At 43.8% G+C, this 19,492-nt stretch overlaps 1 protein-coding gene across 2 annotated transcripts; it reads left to right on the forward strand.

Moving 5' to 3' along the window:
* Window positions 1-5,954: 5,954 nt before the first annotated feature.
* On the forward strand, window positions 5,955-19,171 carry NEK2 (NIMA related kinase 2). Of its 2 annotated transcripts, none has more exons than XM_048843106.2 (9): window positions 5,955-6,143; window positions 6,667-6,776; window positions 9,326-9,566; window positions 11,162-11,244; window positions 11,524-11,650; window positions 11,829-12,048; window positions 13,138-13,192; window positions 13,273-13,343; window positions 18,229-19,171. In XM_048843106.2, exons 1-9 carry the CDS (start codon window positions 6,048-6,050, stop codon window positions 18,444-18,446), a joined length of 1,221 nt encoding a protein of 406 aa, XP_048699063.1. In that variant the 5' UTR covers window positions 5,955-6,047; the 3' UTR covers window positions 18,447-19,171. The 2 variants fall into 2 exon arrangements, with proteins under 2 accessions (XP_048699063.1, XP_048699062.1); XM_048843105.2 differs by having other exon boundaries at window positions 5,957-6,143; window positions 6,667-6,884.
* Window positions 19,172-19,492: the final 321 nt, after the last annotated feature.

Consider the following 19,492-nt stretch of genomic DNA (forward strand, 5'->3'; position numbering starts at 1 on the left):
CAGCCCTGATTCCCAGCAGGAGGCATCGCCCTGCCCGGTCACTGAGGACCTTCCAGCCTCCCCAGGGCAGGAGGTGGAGGGTCCCTGTCCCAGCACCAGCAGCTCGGTCTGCTCCCCATGGGACAGCAGCAGGACCTATGACTCGGGCAGCAGCGAGGCCGATGGGTGCCGCTGCTTTGTTCCAGGTGAGGAGCCAGGCTGGGCTCAGGGAGGGGTGAGGAGGGGGCTGTGAACACCCTGGGTCCAGGCCCTCGACCAGTGCTATGGGGGTGGGTCCCCAGCCCAGGTGTCTGGCCTGAGCCACGTGAACCCCACTGACACTAGATGCTGGCACTTTGGTCCTTGGTGCTCCAGTTGTGGGGTAGGGGGGCAGGCACCTCCCAGGGAGTCCAGGACAGTGTCGGGGGGTCGCCTTCCTATGGGCTCCTGAAGGAGTTGGGGGTTGAAGGCATCACTGAGAGAGAGGGGGGAGTGTGGCGCCTCATCTGCCTGGGTCCTAGAGTTGGGAAGGGGACACATTGCCCCACCATGCCTCCGTCCTTTCCCCGAGTGGCAGCAGGCGTAATCCTGTCCCCTTCTCTCCCTGGTGCAGGGACCCCCAGGGACTCAGAGGAGGAGGAGGAGGAGGAGGAGGAGGAGGAATGGGTGGATGTGGCCACAGAGGAGGCTGCTCTCTAGAACATCCAAGAGCAGCTCCAGGGCCGAGAAAAGGTACAAACGTTCCCCAGCTACATCAGATAGCAGTTTTTAGCAAATTAGGACAAGTCAGCAGATAAGAACAACCTTATGTTCTTGGTGGTGATGGGGGACTTCAGCTACTCAGCCATCTGTTGGGAAAATAACACAGCAGGGCACAGATTATCCAACAAGTTCTTGGAATGTATTGGAGACCATTTTTTATTGCAGAAGGTGGAGAAAGCTATTAAGGGAGAGGCTGTTCTAGATTTCATTTTGACAAATAGGGAGGAACTGGTTGAGAATTTGAAAGTGTAAAGCAGCTTTGCTGGAAGTGATCATAAAATGATAGAGTTTGTGATTCTGAGGAATGGTAGGAGGGAGAACAGCAAAATAAAGATAATGGATTTCAAGAAGGCAGACTTCAGCAAACTTAGGGAGTTGGTAGGTAAGGTCTCAGGGGAAGCAAGTCTAAGGGGAAAAACAATTGAAGACAGTTGGTAGTTTTTCAAAGAGACATTGTTAAGGGTGCAAGAGCAAACTATCCCACTGCATATGAAAGATAGGAAGTATGGCAAGAGCCCACCCTGACTTAACCATGAGATCTTCAGTGATCTGAATATCAAAGAAGAGTCCTACAAAAAGTGGAAACTAGGTCAAGTTACAAGGATGACTATAAACAAATAACACAGGTATGTAGGGACAAAATTAGAAAGGCCAAGGCACAAAACGAGATCAAACTAGCTAGAGACATAAAGGGTAACAAGAAAACATTCTACAAATACATTAGAAGCAAGAGGAAGACCAAGGACAGGGTAGGCCTCTTACGCAATGAGGGGGTCGGGGGGAAAACAATAACAGAAAATGTGGAAATGGCAGGGGTGCTTAATGACTTCTTCATTTCAGTTGGTGGTGATTGGATGTCTAATGTAGTGCATGCCAGTAAAAATGAGGTAGGATTAGAGGCAAAAATAGGAAAAGAACAAGTTAAAAATTATTTAGACAAATTAGATGTCTTCACGTCACCAGGGTCTGACGAAATGCATCCTAGGATACTTAAGGAGCTGACTGAGGAGATATCTGGGCCATTAGCAATTATCTTTAAAAAGTCATGGAAGATGGGAGAGATTCCAGAAGACTGGAAAAGGGCAATTATAGTGCCAATCTACAAAAATGGAAATAAGGACAACCCGGGAAATTACAGACCAGTCAGCTTAACTTTTGTACCCAGAAAGATAATGGAGCAAATAATTAAGCAATCAGATTGTAAACATCTAGAAGAAAATAAGGTGATGAATAACAGTCAGCATGGATTTTTCAAGAACAAATAGTGTCAAACCAACCTGATAGCTTTCTTTGACAGGGTAACAAGCCTTGTGGATGTGGGGAAAGTGGTAGATGTGGTATATCTTGACTTTAGTAAAGTTTTTGATACTGTCTCGCATGACCTTCTCATAAACAAACTAGGGAAATGCAACCTAGATGGAGCTACAATAAAGTGGGTGCAAAAGTGATTGGAAAACCATCCCCAGAGAGTAGTTATCACTCCACAGTCATGCTGGAAGGGCATAACAAGAGGGGTCCCACAGGGATCTGTTCTGGGTCCGGTTCTGTTCAATATCTTCATCAATGATTTAGATAATGGCATAGACAGTACACTTATAAAGTTTGCGGACGATACCAAGCTGGGAGGGGTTGCAAGTGGTTTGGAGGATAGGATTAAAATTCAAAATGATCTGGACAAACTGGAGAAATTATCTGAAGTAAGTAGGATGAAATTCAATAAAGACAAATGCAAAGTATTCCACTTAGGAAGGAACAATCAGTTGCACACATACAAAATAGGAAATGACTTCCTAGAAAGGAGTACTGCAGAAAGGAATCTGGGGGTTATAGTGGATCACAAGCCAAGTATGAGTCAACAGTATAACTCTGCTGCAAAAAAAGCAAACATCATTCTGGAATGTATTAGCAGGAGTGTTGTAAGCAAGACACAAGAAGTAAGTCTTCTGCTCTACTCCATGCTGATTAGGCCTCAACTGGAGTATTGTGTCCAGTTCTGGGGGCCACATTTCAGGAAAGATGTGGACAAATTAAAGAAGGTCTGGAGACGAGCAACAAAAATGATTAAAGGTCTAGAAATCATGACCTGTGAGGGAAGGTTAAACACGGTAACAGTTTTCAAGTACATAAAAGGTTGTTAGAAGGAGTAGGAAGAAAAATTGTTCTTAACGTCTGAGGATAGGACAAGAAGCAATGGGCTTAAATAGCAGCAAGGGAGCTTTAGGTTGGACATTAGGAGGGACGATCAGCGAGTTATCTCAAGTGGCTATACACAAATGCAAGAAGCCTGGGAAACAAGCAGGGAGAACTGGAAGTCCTGGCACAGTCAAGGAATTATGATGTGATTGGAATAACAGAGACTTGGTGGGATAACTCACATCACTGGAGTACTGTCATGGATGGATATAAACTGTTCAGGAAGGACAGGCAGGGCAGAAAAGGTGGGAGAGTTGCATTGTATGTAAGAGAGCAGTATGACTGCTCAGAGCTCAAGTATGAAACTGCAGGAAAACCTGAGTGTCTCTGGATTAAGTTTAGAAGTGTGAGCAACAAGGGTGATGTCGTGGTGGGAGTCTGCTATAGACCACCGGACCAGGGGGATGAAGTGGACGAGGCTTTCTTCCGGCAACTCACGGAAGTTACTAGATCGCAGACCCTGATTCTCATGGGTGACTTTAATTTTCCTGATATCTGCTGGGAGAGCAATACAGCGGTGCACAGACAATCCAAGAAGTTTTTGGAAAGGGTAGGAGACAATTTCCTGGTACAAGTGCTGGAGGAACCAACTAGGGGCAGAGCTCTTCTTGACCTGCTGCTCACAAACCGGGAAGAATTAGTAGGGGAAGCTAAAGTGGATGGGAACCTGGGAGGCAGTGACCATGAGATGGTTGAGTTCAGGATCCTGACACAGGGAAGAAAGGAGAGCAGCAGAATACAGACCCGAGACTTCAGAAAAGCAGACTTTGACTCCCTCAGGGAACTAATGGGCAGGATCCCCCGGGAGAATAACATGAGGGGGAAAGGAGTCCAGGAGAGCTGGCTGTATTTTAAAGAATCTTTATTGAGGTTACAGGGACAAACCATCCCGATGTGTTTGCATGCACAGCATGGGGAGGAGGTGACCAGCCCTCTGTGGAGAAAGAAGTGGTTCGGGACTATTTAGAAAAGCTGGACGAGCACAAGTCCATGGGGCTGGATGCGCTGCATCCGAGAGTGCTAAAGGAGTTGGCGGATGTGATTGCAGAGCCATTGGCCATTATCTTTGAAAACTCATGGCGATCCGGGGAAGTCCCGGACGACTGGAAAAAGGCTAATGTAGTGCCCATCTTTAAAAAAGGGAAGAAGGAGGATCCTGGGAACTACAGGCCAGTCAGCCTCACCTCAGTCCCTGGAAAAATCATGGAGCAGGTCCTCAAGGAATCAATACTGAAGCACTTAGAGGAGAGGAAAGTGATCAGGAACAGTCAGCATGGATTCACCAAGGGCAAGTCATGCCTGACTAATCTAATTGCCTTCTATGACGAGATAACTGGCTCTGTGGATGAGGGGAAAGCGGTGGACGTGTTGTTCCTTGACTTTAGCAAAGCTTTTGACACGGTTTCCCACAGTATTCTTGCCAGCAAGTTAAAGAAGTATGGGCTGGACGAATGGACGATACCGTGGATAGAAAGTTGGCCAGATTGTCGGGCTCAACGGGTAGTGATCAATGGCTCCATGTCTAGTTGGCAGCCGGTATCAAGTGGAGTGCCCCAAGGGTTGGTCCTTGGGCCGGTTTTGTTCAATATCTTCATAAATGATCTGGAGGATGGTGTGGATTGCACTCTCAGCAAGTTTGCAGATGACACTAAACTGGGAGGAGAGGTAGATACGCTGGAAGGTAGGGATAGGATACAGAGGGACCTAGACAAATTAGAGGATTGGGCCAAAAGAAATCTGATGAGGTTCAACAAGGACAAGTGCAGAGTCCTGCACTTAGGATGGAAGAACCCCATGCACCGCTACAGACTAGGGACAGAATGGCTCGGCAGCAGTTCTGCAGAAAAGGACCTAGGGATTACAGTGGACGAGAAGCTGGATATGAGTCAACAATGCGCTGTTGTTGCCAAGAAGGCCAATGGCATTTTGGGATGTATACGTAGGGGCATTGCCAGCAGATCGAGGGACATGATCGTTCCCCTCTATTTGACATTGGTGAGGCCGCATCTGGAGTACTGTGTCCAGTTTTGAGCCCCAGACTAGAAGAAGGATGTGGAAAAATTGGAAAGAGTCCAGCGGAGGGCCACAAAAATGATTAGGGGCCTGGAACACATGACTTATGAGGAGAGGCTGAGGGAACTGGGATTGTTTAGTCTGCGGAAGAGAAGAATGAGAGGGGATTTGATAGCTGCTTTCAACTACCTGAAAAGGGGTTCCAAAGAGGATGGATCTAGACTGTTCTCAGTGGTAGTAGATGACAGAACAAGGAGTAATGGTCTCAAGTTGCAGTGGGGGAGGTTTAGGTTGGATATTAGAAAAAACTTTTTCACTAGGAGGGTGGTGAAACACTGGCATGCGTTACTTAGGGAGGTGGTGGAATCTCCTTCTTTAGAAGTTTTTAAAGTCAGGCTTGACAAAGCCCTGGCTGGGACGATTTAGTTGGGGATTGGTCCTGCTTTGAGCAGGGGGTTGGACTAGATGACCTTCTGAGGTCCCTACCAACCCTGATATTCTATGATTCTATGCAATACCCCTGCGAATCACCAGAGTAAATTGCCTAGGGAGGTTGTGGAATCTCCATCATTGGCGATTTTTAAGAGCAGGTTAGACAAACACCTGTCAGGGATTATTTAGATAATACTTAGTTCTGCCATGAGTGCCGGGGACACTACAAGAGTGCAGGGGACAAACTGCTATCTGTAGGAATTTGCTTCATCAGGCAGCAGTTTTCTACAATCGGTAACGCATCAGTAACTGCTACAGGCAGCACATTGCTCCAGGGCGCAGGTTCCTGCCCTACACTCCGTGGATGGGCCTTGTCCGCCTGCCCCGAAGAGGAGGGGGCGATGCCCGCGGAGAGACGCGAAAAGGGGGTGGAGCTAAGTCTTCGGATCCCTCCTGGCGTCGCGCCACGCCTCGCGCCGCCCTGGTTGCCTAGCAGTGGTAACGGCCGTTACGCGGCGTGCATTGTTTACAGGAGAGTAGCCAATGGGAGGGCAGGTGGGGCTGCGGCGCCGGGCCAATGGGCGGCGGGGGCGGCGCGTTTAAACGACGGCGACAGGTAGCTGCGTAGTCGCTGTTCTGTTGGCTGTGCTTCAACGTGTCGCGGCGCCATGCCGAGCCGGCCCGAGGACTACGAGGTGCTGCTCACCATCGGCGCCGGCTCCTACGGCAAGTGCCAGAAGGTGCGGCGCCGGGCGGACGGCAAGGTGAGCGGTCTGGGGCCGCGCGCGGGCCCCGGCGCTGCGGGCTCCGATGGCCCCGCACCTTTCTGCTGCCCGGGGCGGTTATCTCGCCTCGTCGGCGGCTCCGGCTGGTCGCTGTCTGACGGCGGGCCAGCCCCCTGCTGCCTCTGGCGGCGCCCGGCAGCGGCGCTTCCCCCACGGGCGGGCTCTGGAGGGCTGGCTGGGGCTGCGCTCCCCGAGCTCGGCCCCTGCGGGTTCGGGGGCTCGCTGCTGGCCCCCCGTGGGTTTGGGGTGAGGCGGATCCGCTGGAGCGGGGACACTTAGCACCCCACGGGTCGGCTCGTGGGAGGTGAGTCGGGGCGGCTGCTCTGCAATGTGAAGCTGCCCGTCGCTCGGCCGGCCTGGGACAGGGGCCGCCCCGTGTTCGTCTCCGCCGGCTCGTCAAGCGCTGCTAGCTGGACAGTTAGCTTGTGTCTCGGCTTGACCAGCTGCCCTAGTGGGAGCATTCGTGTTTTGTCCGCTAGTCGCGGTGTGCACTGTCTTTCAGGTCTTAGTTTGGAAAGAGCTTGACTATGGCTCTATGACCGAAGCCGAGAAACAAATGCTTGTTTCGGAAGTGAATTTACTCCGGGAGCTGAAACACCCAAACATTGTCCGGTATTATGATCGCATCATTGACAGAACTAACACAACCCTGTACATCGTGATGGAGTATTGTGAAGGAGGTGACCTGGCTAGTCTAATTGCAAGATGTACAAAGGAAAGGCATGTGAAATCTGTTTATGGGGATCTCATGCTCTCCCATCTAAATAACCGGAGCATTTACCAGAATTAAGCTAAATCAAAATGCGTCTCTTTGTAATCCATTAGAAACTTGGGTTTGATACATTTAATCACCTCAGACTTACAAATACTCTCAAGTCTCTCCTTAAAGTATAAGAAGGTATACTTTTTTAAAAGGTATAATTTAGTAGAAGTTGTGTTAAACTGACTTCTGTTGATAAAATACAGAAAAACTGAGGTACCACACGCACACTGGAATAGTCACTATTGCAGGGATTTAAAGTAAAACTAAGAAGAAATTTGGTAAACTGTCTTAAAAGCAAGTTCAAATATATTAAACCTGCCTCAAAGCCCCTTTCCTGTCTTGTGGGTTTTAGAATGTGCTTTAATTTTTTTCTCTTGAGTCCACTTGCCCCTAGATGTGAGAACTATCTATAAGAGAAGTGGTGAAACTATCCTAACAGAACTTACTGCTTCAGCTCAAACAGCATTCTAATATAATTTTGTCTGACTTGGCTCTAACCATACAAGTCCCAGAGCACTTTAGAGTGGATGACCTTGACAGCTCCTCCATGCTGTCTGTTAAATGTCCCAGGATGCAAAACTAAAATCACAAATTGAGCCTTTGAGATAAATCACTTGAATTGTTCTACATAACAATGCTCTGGGCCAATTATCTTCTAGGTTTTGCTGTGTGATACTTACAAAGGGGGGAGAAAAGAATGGATTTTCTGATCCAAAAATGGGGTGGCTGTGGGGCCCACTTCCATATGGGATTAGGTGACCCCAGAGTCTGACCCTCTATGGGAAATGCTGCCCAACTGTCATCTTTGAAAAGGCCTTTCCATCATAAGAATGGCTATCAACACTGATTCTCTTGTGTCCAGTATATACCACTAAAAAAAAAAAGGAAATTAATGCCTTAAAACAAAATCCCTGTACACTGTGTGGCATTTTTAATTCCCAAAAGGTGCCCAAATATCATGAAGTCCACTAGTTGCTCTGAGTTTAATCCCCAAGGCCAATATTTTGGTGCTACTGAGGTCTTCAAAACCCCTATTCAGCTGCTGCTTAAAGCCCCAAGACATCTAAGTTTTTCTGCCAGTCAGCATGCTCACAGTTGTATTGTTCTAAGGTATAAGACCAGTGTTTAAGTGCCAAGCCCTGAAGCATTGCCCTGCATATCTTGTCGGCAGCACCTAATTCATAGGTGTGCTCTGAGGTTGCTTAAACTCCCACACCATAGTTGAGAGGTGGCCTCCATTAACCCAGGGATGAGATTTGGGTTCAATTCCCCCTCTGCCTGATGTGGAGAAGGGATTTGAACTTGGGTTTCCCACCTCTCAGGGGAGTGCCCTAACCACTGGACTAGTCATTCTCTCTGGCCCAATGAATATTTAATTGTTTATATACGGTGGACTGCTTCAATAGGAGAGAGAGCAACTCACACCAGCATAGCCCAGTGGTTTGGACACTCACCTGAGAGGTGGGAGTTCAAACTTCCTCTTCACATAATGCAAGGTCTCCCACATCCCAGGTGAATGCTCTAACGAGTGGGCTAAATACTATAAGGGAAGTTCACTCCCCTTTCCCTGGCATTTCTTGGGTGTGTGTTTTTTAAAAAAAAAAAAAAAAACTCCAGAAGAGAGCTCACTGCTGAGAATCCCAAGCAGAGATGGACATTTCCCTCTTGGATAGAGTTAGACACCTAAATCCCTTTGAGGAGTGTGGATTAAGACTCACCCCTCTCCTCAGCTTAAGCAGTTCCAACAGGTAATGCTATCTCTGCCCAGTGTGCTGGCTTTTTTTTGTAAATCCTATTCTTGGGTATCTAACTCTCTCCATGCAGTGGGAGCCTAGGTGCCTAACTTGAGGTTGTGGATTCCACTGGATGGGAATGTACATAAAAGTTAGCACTGTTGCAATACTCGCATTACTTTGTGGATCTAGCCCTCTGTGTTACTGCTATTTGCTTTGCATGGTAGATGTTAGGATACTATTGCCATGGGTGGTAGTACAAAACCCTAAGATGGGAACAAATAGTTAATTAGAGGGTGACTTGTATACTTTCTCTATTTACTGTATTTACAAGTCCTATAAAAAGAAAAGGAGTACTTGTGGTACATTAGAGACTAACAAATTTATTTGAGCCTAAGCTTTCACCATCACTCTGGTTACAGTGTGTATGGTAATACCCATTGTTTCATGTTCTGTGTATATAAAATCTCCCCACTGTATTTTCCACTGCATGCATCCGATGAAGTGAGCTGTAGCTCATGAAAGCTTATGCTCAAATAAATTTGTTAGTCTCGAAGGTGCCACTAGTACTCCTTTTCTTTTTGTGGATACAGCCTTACGCAGCTGCTACTCTGAAACCTTACAAGATCTATATTACTCTAAATTAACTTCTTCTCCTTTCCTAGACACTACTTAGAGGAAGACTTTGTTCTCCGCATGTTGACTCAGTTGACCCTGGCCTTGAAAGAATGTCATAGACGGAGTGATGGTGGCCACACTGTGTTGCACCGTGACCTAAAACCAGCAAATATTTTTCTAGATAGCAAGCACAATGTGAAACTTGGAGACTTTGGATTGGCTAGGATATTGCACCATGATACCAGTTTTGCTAAAACATTTGTTGGCACTCCATATTACATGTCTCCAGTAAGTGTTCCAAGATCCTGGTTTCTTCTGCAACACCTGGCTTTTTAACAGAATTCCTCAACATCTTTAAAAGTTTTTAGTTAATGAAACCTATAACTAAATCTTAATTCCTGTAGCCAACTCCTTTTTAACTAGGGACAGACCTTTAAAACTTGTGTTTGGGGGAGGGAGGGGGGAACTTGCCTGCAACAATTCTGCATCATATATCAGAATGGTCTTGTATATGACTGACTTTCGGGTTTGATATGACTTAAGCATCAAGTTTTTTGGACTGTAAAATTTCATAAATTAAGTGTTGTACTGTTTCTGGTGTGTTAGCTATAGGATGGGTTCTCAACCTGGGGGTTGTGGACTTACCCGCCATCTGAACTGGGTTGAAAATATGCTCAGGATCTGTGTTCGTTCTCTCTGTCTCCCCTCTGTGTAGGGAGGGTAATGATAGGGAGTTCCAAAACTGTTTGAAGTTACATGGAGTCATGGTATAATTAATTAACCTCTTACAGTTTGTATGGCAACTTCCACCGTGTGTGTGTAATCTTGTGATATGTTCCAGTCTGTGCATCTGATGAAGTGGACTATAGCCCACAAAAGCTTATGCTCTAATAAATTTGTTAGTCTAAGGTGCCACAAGTACTCCTGTTCTTTTTGTGGTATAGAACAAGTTGAGGACCACTGCCATCAGACTATTGTGCATACTTAATAAATCCACAACACCTTTCTCTCAAATCCATGTGTTCAAAGAGAACATCTGTAGAATTCTTGTTCCTATTTCTTTCTCAGAATGAGGCTGGAATAGCTCCCTTGCCTCCTGATATTTTACTTTTGAAGGCTGCTGTTCCTGAGTCCAGCACAAATTAGACCTGTGCACTAGTCATCGCTCACCATCCTAAGTAGATCCTTTCAAAGACAGCATTCTTAGTTCTTGACTACAGTTGATGTGAAGCTCTTAAGAACCTCCATCATGGCTACTGCTCCAGCTCTTCTCCCTGGGAGAACAGACCTCTTACGAGGTATTGTTTGTTAGTACCATCCTTGTCTTGTTAGGTCTACCCCCTGCAAGTCACATTTCTGAAGTATCTGCCTTGGTATCTTGGCACTGACTTTTACTTGATTCTTGTCTTCTCACATCTGCATAGTAGTGCTGCAGTGATGGAGTAGGGTACTCTACCTTCTTCAAATGATTGATCTACAAGGGTTCTCGTCCTCTGTGGCGCATAGACTTGGGAGTGAAAATCCTGCAAGGTCATGTCAAAGCTCACTACTTCTCTTTTGCTTCTGTGCTCTATGTGCAGACTCTAATGGAAGTTTGTTTTCCCTGTATAATGTCTTGCATTTGTACTGATCAAAAAACTGATGCAGTTTGAATAAAGCTTTGCTCCAGCTCAGTTATTGCTGTAATATCTTCTATATTCTGAATTGTACTAGCTTGAAGTAGCTATTGTGAATTAAACTGCAAACTCACCAGTGATAATTTAGTAGGTTGCACAACTATTAGCTGATCCTTCATGGAGAACTTGGTTCTGCTGCATTATTGTAAATGAATTGCTGTACACCTTCCTGATAACACATTTTAAATAAAGGCTTCTCTTTCTTAGGAACAAATGAACCGCATGTCATATAACGAAAAATCAGACATCTGGTCTCTAGGATGCTTGCTATACGAGCTATGTGCACTCTCGTAAGTATAAAGATAAATGATGTGAGACTACTTACACTTCAGTTATAGTATGTGACTAAACTATAAACAGGTGAAGACCAAAGTTTGTCTAAAATCTTAATCCGACAAACTGTGTTTTCAAAATATTTTAAAAATCAAAAACCAGCTCTCTTCTAGACACTAGAAGAACCTTGATTGAAGTGGTAAATGGAGATTTTCCTCAAACACAATGAAAACCCTTTAACACCTTTCCAGTTAAACAGTGAAAAGAGCCTTTAAGAAAATACATCTCTTCTTCAGGCCTCCATTTACAGCTTATAACCAAAAGGAGTTGGCAGAGAAGATAAAAGAAGGGAAGTTCAGACGAATACCCTATCGTTATTCAGATCAGTTGAATGAACTTCTTAAAAAGATGCTGAATTTAAAGGTAGGAATTGACTGCTGTTTTCACTAATACTTCAATCTGATACTTAAAGCATTTCAGAGCTTTAATTTTGCTGTAGGATGGAACTTGTACAGCTTTTCCTCCATTAAGAAGGGAATTGGTGTCCTAAACTTCTTAAACTGACACTGTCACACTCTTTCCTTGGCTTGTTTCTTTTAAGGACTACTGTCGACCCTCTGTTGAAGAAATTCTACAGAATCCCTTGATAGCTGACTTGGTGGTAGAAGAGCAGAGAAACCTCTCTGAGAGGAGAGGACGAAGGTCAACAGAGCCAGAAAGGCTGCAGCATTCAGGCACTGCAGTAAATGAGCTAAAACTGAAGGAACAACAGTTGCAGGAGAGAGAACGAGCCATAAAAGAGAGAGAGCAACAACTGGAACGTATGAAATTCCATTCTGGGAGTGGGGAGGTTAATCAGACTGGTCTGAAAGCCTATGAGGGGGTAGTCCAGATTGTAGATGCAGCCTGTCAGATTTTTAAAACTACCATTTTCTCTTTTGAATTTAATTAAACCTTACCTGGTGGTCTAATCCAGGAGCAGAAACCTAGGTTGGGATTGTGGGGGATGGAGAAGGCTGTTCATAGCAAGCAAAGGTTACCAAAACCTACAGAACGTGGGGCCTGAATCTGCTGTCCTGAACAATGTGTAGCCATACAGGGTAAAATGCATGGAATGCTACCAAATCAAAATGGTAGCATTTTACTCTGTACTGGCTCTATACTGTGAATATGCAGTTGCCCAACAGATTTGGATCCTTACTCTGTATAAATGCACAATTAGTGTTAGCTACAATCTATGAAAATTATTGGAGGTTGTGATGTGGCACAACTTAAAAAGGGGTGTGTGTGTCTTTGGAGACTGTCCATTGGAGGAATATCCAAAACTGTTACAAAACAGCAATTGTCAATAGAGCTCATAGCAGTGAAGCTATATGGTCAGTTCTTTAACTAATTGGATTTATGTAATGGATAACACTTGAGTTGTACTTGCCATCTTTAGCTGCATGCAGTTAACTTATATTGTGCCACAATGGGAACATCTATTTTGAAAATCAAGCTCTGCATATGGCACAGCTAAAATAAAGTGTCTGTGCAAAATGGCAGGACTGAACACTAGTATAGCTTCAGCCAGCCATGCATGATTAGACTAGAAAACAAGACTCTCTCAGAGCATGATTGATATTTTAAAGCAGTATGAGGATTCCATGATGGAAGAACATTATGCATCACTTAAACTCCTTCGTGTCCAGTCATTGCCATATCCCATGAAGAGCATGGGCTGAGAGAACCTGTCTCTCTACGCAGCAATGTACTACTTTGCTACCTAGAGCAACAAAGCAGAAATTTAGGGACTTGACACTTCAGTGATTACCTGCTTTTCTACATGAAAATCTGTCTTGGGACCAGGCCTCTCCTGTTTGGAAAACACCAGAAATCTGTGTTAACTTTCTTCATATGCTTACTTCCAGAGAGGGAGCGGGAGCTATGTGTTCGTGAGAGACTGGCAGAAGATAAACTTGCTAGGTATTACAGTGTAACCTAGGTTAAACTTTAAGATTGTTTGCTGTAGAAATGGTTTATTAACTTATCTCATTTCAAAACAGGGCTGAGAACTTGATGAAAAACTACAACCTATTCAAGGAACAGAGGATATTGGCAGGTGCAAAAAGCCCAGGTATGAGAATAAACAGACAGCCACTTGAACTAGTAAACACAGATTGGCACAGCCATGAGGATGCCCTTGACATTCTGCATGCCATGAAAAGTCCCATCTTACCAAACAAACTACATAAACTTCTGTAATGGTTTTGAACAGAAACTTGACCACTTTTTTTAAAGTGTCATATGGAATGAAGAAAAACTGCTGTACAAGGAGATCACATCTGCTGCTGTCAATATTTATTGAACCTGAACATCAGAAATAAGGGAAGGGTGTTAGTATGAATTTACTTTCTCTAGCTAGTTCTAGGTTTCAGAACATTAGTAACTTGTGAAATCAGATCCATGTAATTATGATCTAGCTTTAAAATTTTAGTCTTCAATAAAACATAAGGCATGTCTTATGACCACTCAGCCTTCACTTCATGGATGGCTTTAAAAGAAAAGGCAGATTTACACTACCTTTTTTCCACTGATCTTAAGGGTGGCTCATAGTTCACATAGTCTAACATACACTGAACTTGCAACCAAATGAGTCAAATTATACTTGGTAGAAACCTCAGCTGATTTAGAACAAAAAGCAGTAATTTTCCAAATCCAATCTAAAAAACAGACATGGTACAATACCTTGCATAACAACTTAAAGCTAGATTGTGGAATTTAGGCACCTAAATCAATTTTCTGAATCAGGCACTGTTGTGGTTCAGAGACCTGTAAGCTCCCCCTTCATTCTGTAGGCACCTAAATTTTTTGCCATAAGTTCCCTAGGTGCCTATGTTCTGTCTCTGGGCATGTGCTTTGCAGCAGCATACCAAGTACCTGGATGCCTAAGCCCCAGTGTGTGGTGCACAAACCAGGAAAAGATAGGTATTCTTCCACCTAAGTCACTTATGCAGGGCCTGATCCTCTAACTATGGCCTAAAGAAAAGGAGTACTTGTGGCACCTTAGAGACTAACCAATTTATTTGAGCATAAGCTTTCGTGAGCTACAGATCACTTAATTAGATGCATACTGTGGAAAGTGTAGAAGATCTTTTTATACACAGACACACCATGAAAAAATACCTCCTCCCACCCCACTCTCCTGCTGGTAATAGCTTATCTAAAGTGATCACTCTCCTTACAATGTGTATGATAATCAAGGTGGGCCATTTCCAGCACAAATCCAGGGTTTAACAAGAACGTCGTGGGGGAGGAAAAAACAAGGGGAAATAAATTACCTTGCATAATGACTTAGCCACTCCCAGTCTCTCTTCAGTCTCTCTGTTCTAAGTCAGCCATAAAAATGTTGGCATACTGTGGGGCCATGCGGGTACCCATAGCAGTACCACTGATCTGAAGGTATACATTGTCCCCAAATGTAAAATAGTTATGGGTAAGGACAAAGTCACAAAGTTCAGCCACCAGGTTAGCCGTGACATTATCGGGGATAGTGTTCTTGACGGCTTGTAGTCCATCTTTGTGTGGAATGTTGGTGTAGAGGGCTTCTACATCCATAGTGATCAGTGGCACTGCTATGGGTACCTGCATGGCCCCACAGTATGCCAACATTTTTATGGCTGACTTAGAACAACGCTTCCTCAGCTCTTGTCCCCTAACCCTCCTACTCTACTTGTGCTATATTGATGACATCTTCATCATCTGGACTCATGGAAAAGAAGCCCTTGAGGAATTCCACCATGATTTCAACAATTTCCATCCCACCATCAACCTCAGCCTGGTCCAGTCCACACAAGAGATCCACTTCCTGGACACTACAGTGCAAATAAACAATGGTCACATAAACACCACCCTATGCCGGAAACCTACTGACCGCTATTCCTACCTACATGCCTCCAGCTTTCACCCTGACCACACCACACGATCCATCGGCTACAGCCAAGCTCTGCGATACAACTGCATTTGCTCCAACCCCTCAGACAGAGACAAACACCTACAAGATCTCCTCTCAAGCATTCTTACAACTACAATACCCACCTGTGGAAGTGAAGAAACAGATTGATAGAGCCAGAAGAGTTCCCAGAAGTCACCTACTACAGGACAGGCCTAACAAAGAAAATAACAGAACGCCACTAGCCGTCACCTTCAGCCTCCAACGCATTATTAAGGATCTACAACCTATCCTGAAGGATGACCCAACACTCTCACAAATCTTGGGAGACAGGCCAGTCCTTGGCTACAGACAGCCCCCCCAACCTGAAGCAAATACTCACCAGCAACCACATACCATACAACAGAACCACCAACCCAGGAACCTATCCTTGCAACAAAGCCCATTGCCAACTGTGCCCACATCTATTCAGGGGACACCATCACAGGGCCTAATAACATCAGCCACGCTATCAGAGGCTCGTTCACCTGCACATCCACCAATGTGATATATGCCATCATGTGCCAGCAATGCCCCTCTGCCATGTACATTGGTCAAACTGGACAGTCTCTACGTAAAAGAATAAATGGACACAAATCAGATGTCAAGAATTAGAACATTCATAAACCCGTCGGAGAACACTTCAATCTCTCTGGTCATGCGATTACAGACATGAAAGTTGCTATATTACAACAAAAAAACTTCAAATCCAGACTCCAGCAAGAAACTGTTGAATTGGAATTCATTTGCAACTTGGATACAATTAACTTAGGTTACCTTGCATAATGACTTAGCCACTCCCAGTCTCTATTCAAGCCTATTTCCCCCTGTTTTTTCCTACTCCCCCCGACGTTCTTGTTAAACCCTGGATTTGTGCTGGAAATGGCCCACCTTGATTATCATACACATTGTAAGGAGAGTGATCACTTTAGATAAGCTATTACCAGCAGGAGAGTGGGGTGGGAGGAGGTATATTTTCATGCTTTGTGTGTATATAAAAAGATCTTCTACACTTTCCACAGTATGCATCCCATGAAGTGATCTGTAGCTCACGAAAGCTTATGCTCAAATTGGTTAGTCTCTAAGGTGCCACAAGTACTCCTTTTTGCAAATACAGACTAACACTGCTGTTACTCTGAAACCTAACTGTGGTCTGTTTGCTCTCCAGATTGGGTCCCCATAAGCAAGCTTACAGAAAATAGCTGGGGGCGTGGAAGGGGCAGGAGGAGGATTACCTCCCTCAAACTCCTAGCCAAGTTCTTTAGAATATTCACTTGGGATATAGGAGACATTGATCCAATGCCCACCTCATCATCATTCCACATGAAGTAGTCTTCTACAATCCTGGTTCTAGCTGTCATATGCTGCTTCAGCTTAATCACTAAAAATAGCATTGTTTTAATGTCTAATTGTCTGCCTATTAATCCCTTGCCTCTTGCAATATTACTACTTTCTGACGCTCTCCCTTTCCTGATATAACTGTGGAAGAAGTCTGCAAGAGGTGTCCTGCTTCTCTTTTGGCCCCTTGCCGCCCCCATCCTCCTCTTTGTAATCATTCAGGTTTACTTAGTTATGCTATAATGTGACAATTCCTAATTTAATATCCTCTGCATCTTTCATGGTTTTTAACTTTCTCTTATAAAGAGTTTGCTTGCTGTAGAACAGACCTAGCTAGAAGGCAGCACCCAGGTCTCTACCTTCCCTATCTCACTAAGCTCAGCTTTATTACTCTTACAAAGGGCCTAGTTTTACATCAATCACAGAAAAATCAGAGTAACACTGAAACTCTGTTCCAGTTACCTCACACTACCAGATAAATCAATCACTGTTCTCTTATAGCTCTACTAACTTGCATGGGTTTTAACTTTAAGAAAAATGCTAACTAGGAGGTTTTTCCCCTATTAAGTCCACTAGTATTTTCTTTCAGAACTAAATTCAATTGTTGCGATTACCACTAGGCTTCTGCACTGGCAGAGGCTCCCTGCAGAATCCATCATGTTTAGGCAGGTTGCTTACTAAGACCTTCTCGCTCCCTGTGGTTTGAGAATCAAACAAGTTTTCTGAAAAACTGTACAGAGCTGGGACTTTATTATGGAAGCATGGCTGAGCAAAATTGAGTTCTTGAAACACTGCATTAAAACTAAACTGCTGCTAGTGTAAAATGGTCAAATGTGAACTCTGCCCTCGTTCTCGGGAAGTCTGTAAGCTATGCTATCATTTAAAGACAAATGTGTACAGGTACACATGGCTTACCTACACCAGGGAAAAACATCCCTTACATTTTCAGAAGATACTGAGTACTCCTCGGTGACTTTTTTTTCTGAAATAGCATGTCATTTGTTGTGGCATAGAGGGGTAGGTAAAGTGTTCTCAGTACGTTAATATTGACTAGGCCTGATTCAACTAGTGTCAGTACATAGGTCAGGCCTCTGGGTTATGTAGGTGTTTTATCCTATACTTCACTGCAACACTCAAGCCATCAAGAGTTTCTATAATCGAGTGCTGAACTTGGAAACTAAACATCTTTCACTATCCAGCACCCTCCACCTTTATTTTGACTCATTGTATCACTGCTATCTGTATCCTTGCTCTTCTGCAAAATAAAGGTACTCTCCTCTTGTGTGCTCGTTGTAAAGAGATGACTAAACCAAACAAGTAAGTCTCTACAGCCCTTTCTATCTTAGGTCTTAAGTAAAATTACAACCTCCAGTAACCTATAGCACTGTCATGTTAAACAGAGCTTTTGTATCCTATATAACTGTCCCCTAAATAAGCTGGGTGGGTGGGGAGGCAAAGGATGGCATTAGTTGGAAACTCAAAAGTGTGAATTACATATGAACAGCATTTGACTCTATTGATTCAAATAAAGCTGTTTGGCAGTTACTCTACTTAATACATGTGTTAACTTAGATCCAGTTTAGGTTCCCCTCTGCAAAGTGACTGGCACTGATATGAATGAGTAAACTAATATTGAGGAACACTCATTCAATGAAAGTCAAAAGCCCTTTTCTTCACTGTTTCTGTCTTTAAGATGAAGTGCTACTTCCCTCTTCAGCAAGAAAGAAGGTTCACTTTGGTGCAAGCAAAGAGAATGCTATATCCAGTGATTTGGAGAATTATCCTCTCCCAAAAGAAAAATGCTCTGAGCTGAAGAAACGCCTTTATGCCGCTAACCTGCGGGCTCAAGCATTGTGCGAACTGGAAAAAAATTATCAACTAAAAAGCAGGCAAATTCTGGGCATGCGCTGAAACTGTGTACAGTATTTAACATTTTAATGTCACTTAATGTATAGGTACAACTATTGCGCTCCTTTTGTCTTGATTTTATTTTTTTACCATCTCAATCCTGTTTTGTTTTAGCAGAGATGCTACCATTTTAACTTTTTTACATAAAAGAAGTTATGTATGTGTTTCCCTTTTCTATGAATTTTCCATCATAGACTGTCCATGCTTGAAAGGACACTTCAGTGGAACAGAAGGATAGCTTTGATAAATAGTCAAACATGAAAATACTTGTTTGACGTAGAGAGAGAAAGTGGCTAAGTTGAGAGAATGAAGGATGTCTATAAATTAAGAATTAATTCTGAAACTACATAAGTGATGTAGGTAGCTTTTTTAATTTAAAAAAGTGTCTTGATGTGATAGATGTATTTTTCTTTCAGTTGAAAAGTTCTATGAAAACCTTTAAAAAAATTAGTGTGTAAATTTACCTGTTGTACAATTATTTTACACCATTTCCTTTTTTAGATCAAAGAAATCTTGTATCCTTTTGTTGCCACCTTATACTTTTTAATTTTAAAAGTATTTTCTGTAATATTGTAAACATACAACTGCTTGTAGCTATTCTTGTTTCATATGACAGCAAGAGCAAAGATGTGAAAAGGTTGCTATTCTACCCCCTTTCACCAATTAACTGATCTACCCATAACTGAAGGTAGACATAATGTACTAAAATAAAAATCTATTTTCCAGCATCCATTTGCAGGTTCCTAATAATGGAGCTGTGTGTTTTCTCTTGTGTGGCTGATTCATCCCAAATCTGGGGGTAGGCGGGGGGCAAGAAGGGAGAGTAGGTAGATATCCATATATTTACCAAAGACTCACAATTCTAACCTAGATTTGAAGCTGTGCAGGTGTAACAGCTATTTATAGCTTGACAGTGGTGATGTGTAAGGAAAGGCCTAATAATTTTAGAGTGAAATATCATAATTAAATCCCACCTAAGTGTTTTTTAATTAATACTATAGGATTTTTTTGGGCGGGGGGGGGGGGTGTAGATTCTCAGCCTGAAGTAG

This window comes from Caretta caretta, chromosome 3 (genome assembly GCF_965140235.1).
Source record: "Caretta caretta isolate rCarCar2 chromosome 3, rCarCar1.hap1, whole genome shotgun sequence".
In the NCBI taxonomy this organism is placed as follows: domain Eukaryota; kingdom Metazoa; phylum Chordata; order Testudines; family Cheloniidae; genus Caretta; species Caretta caretta.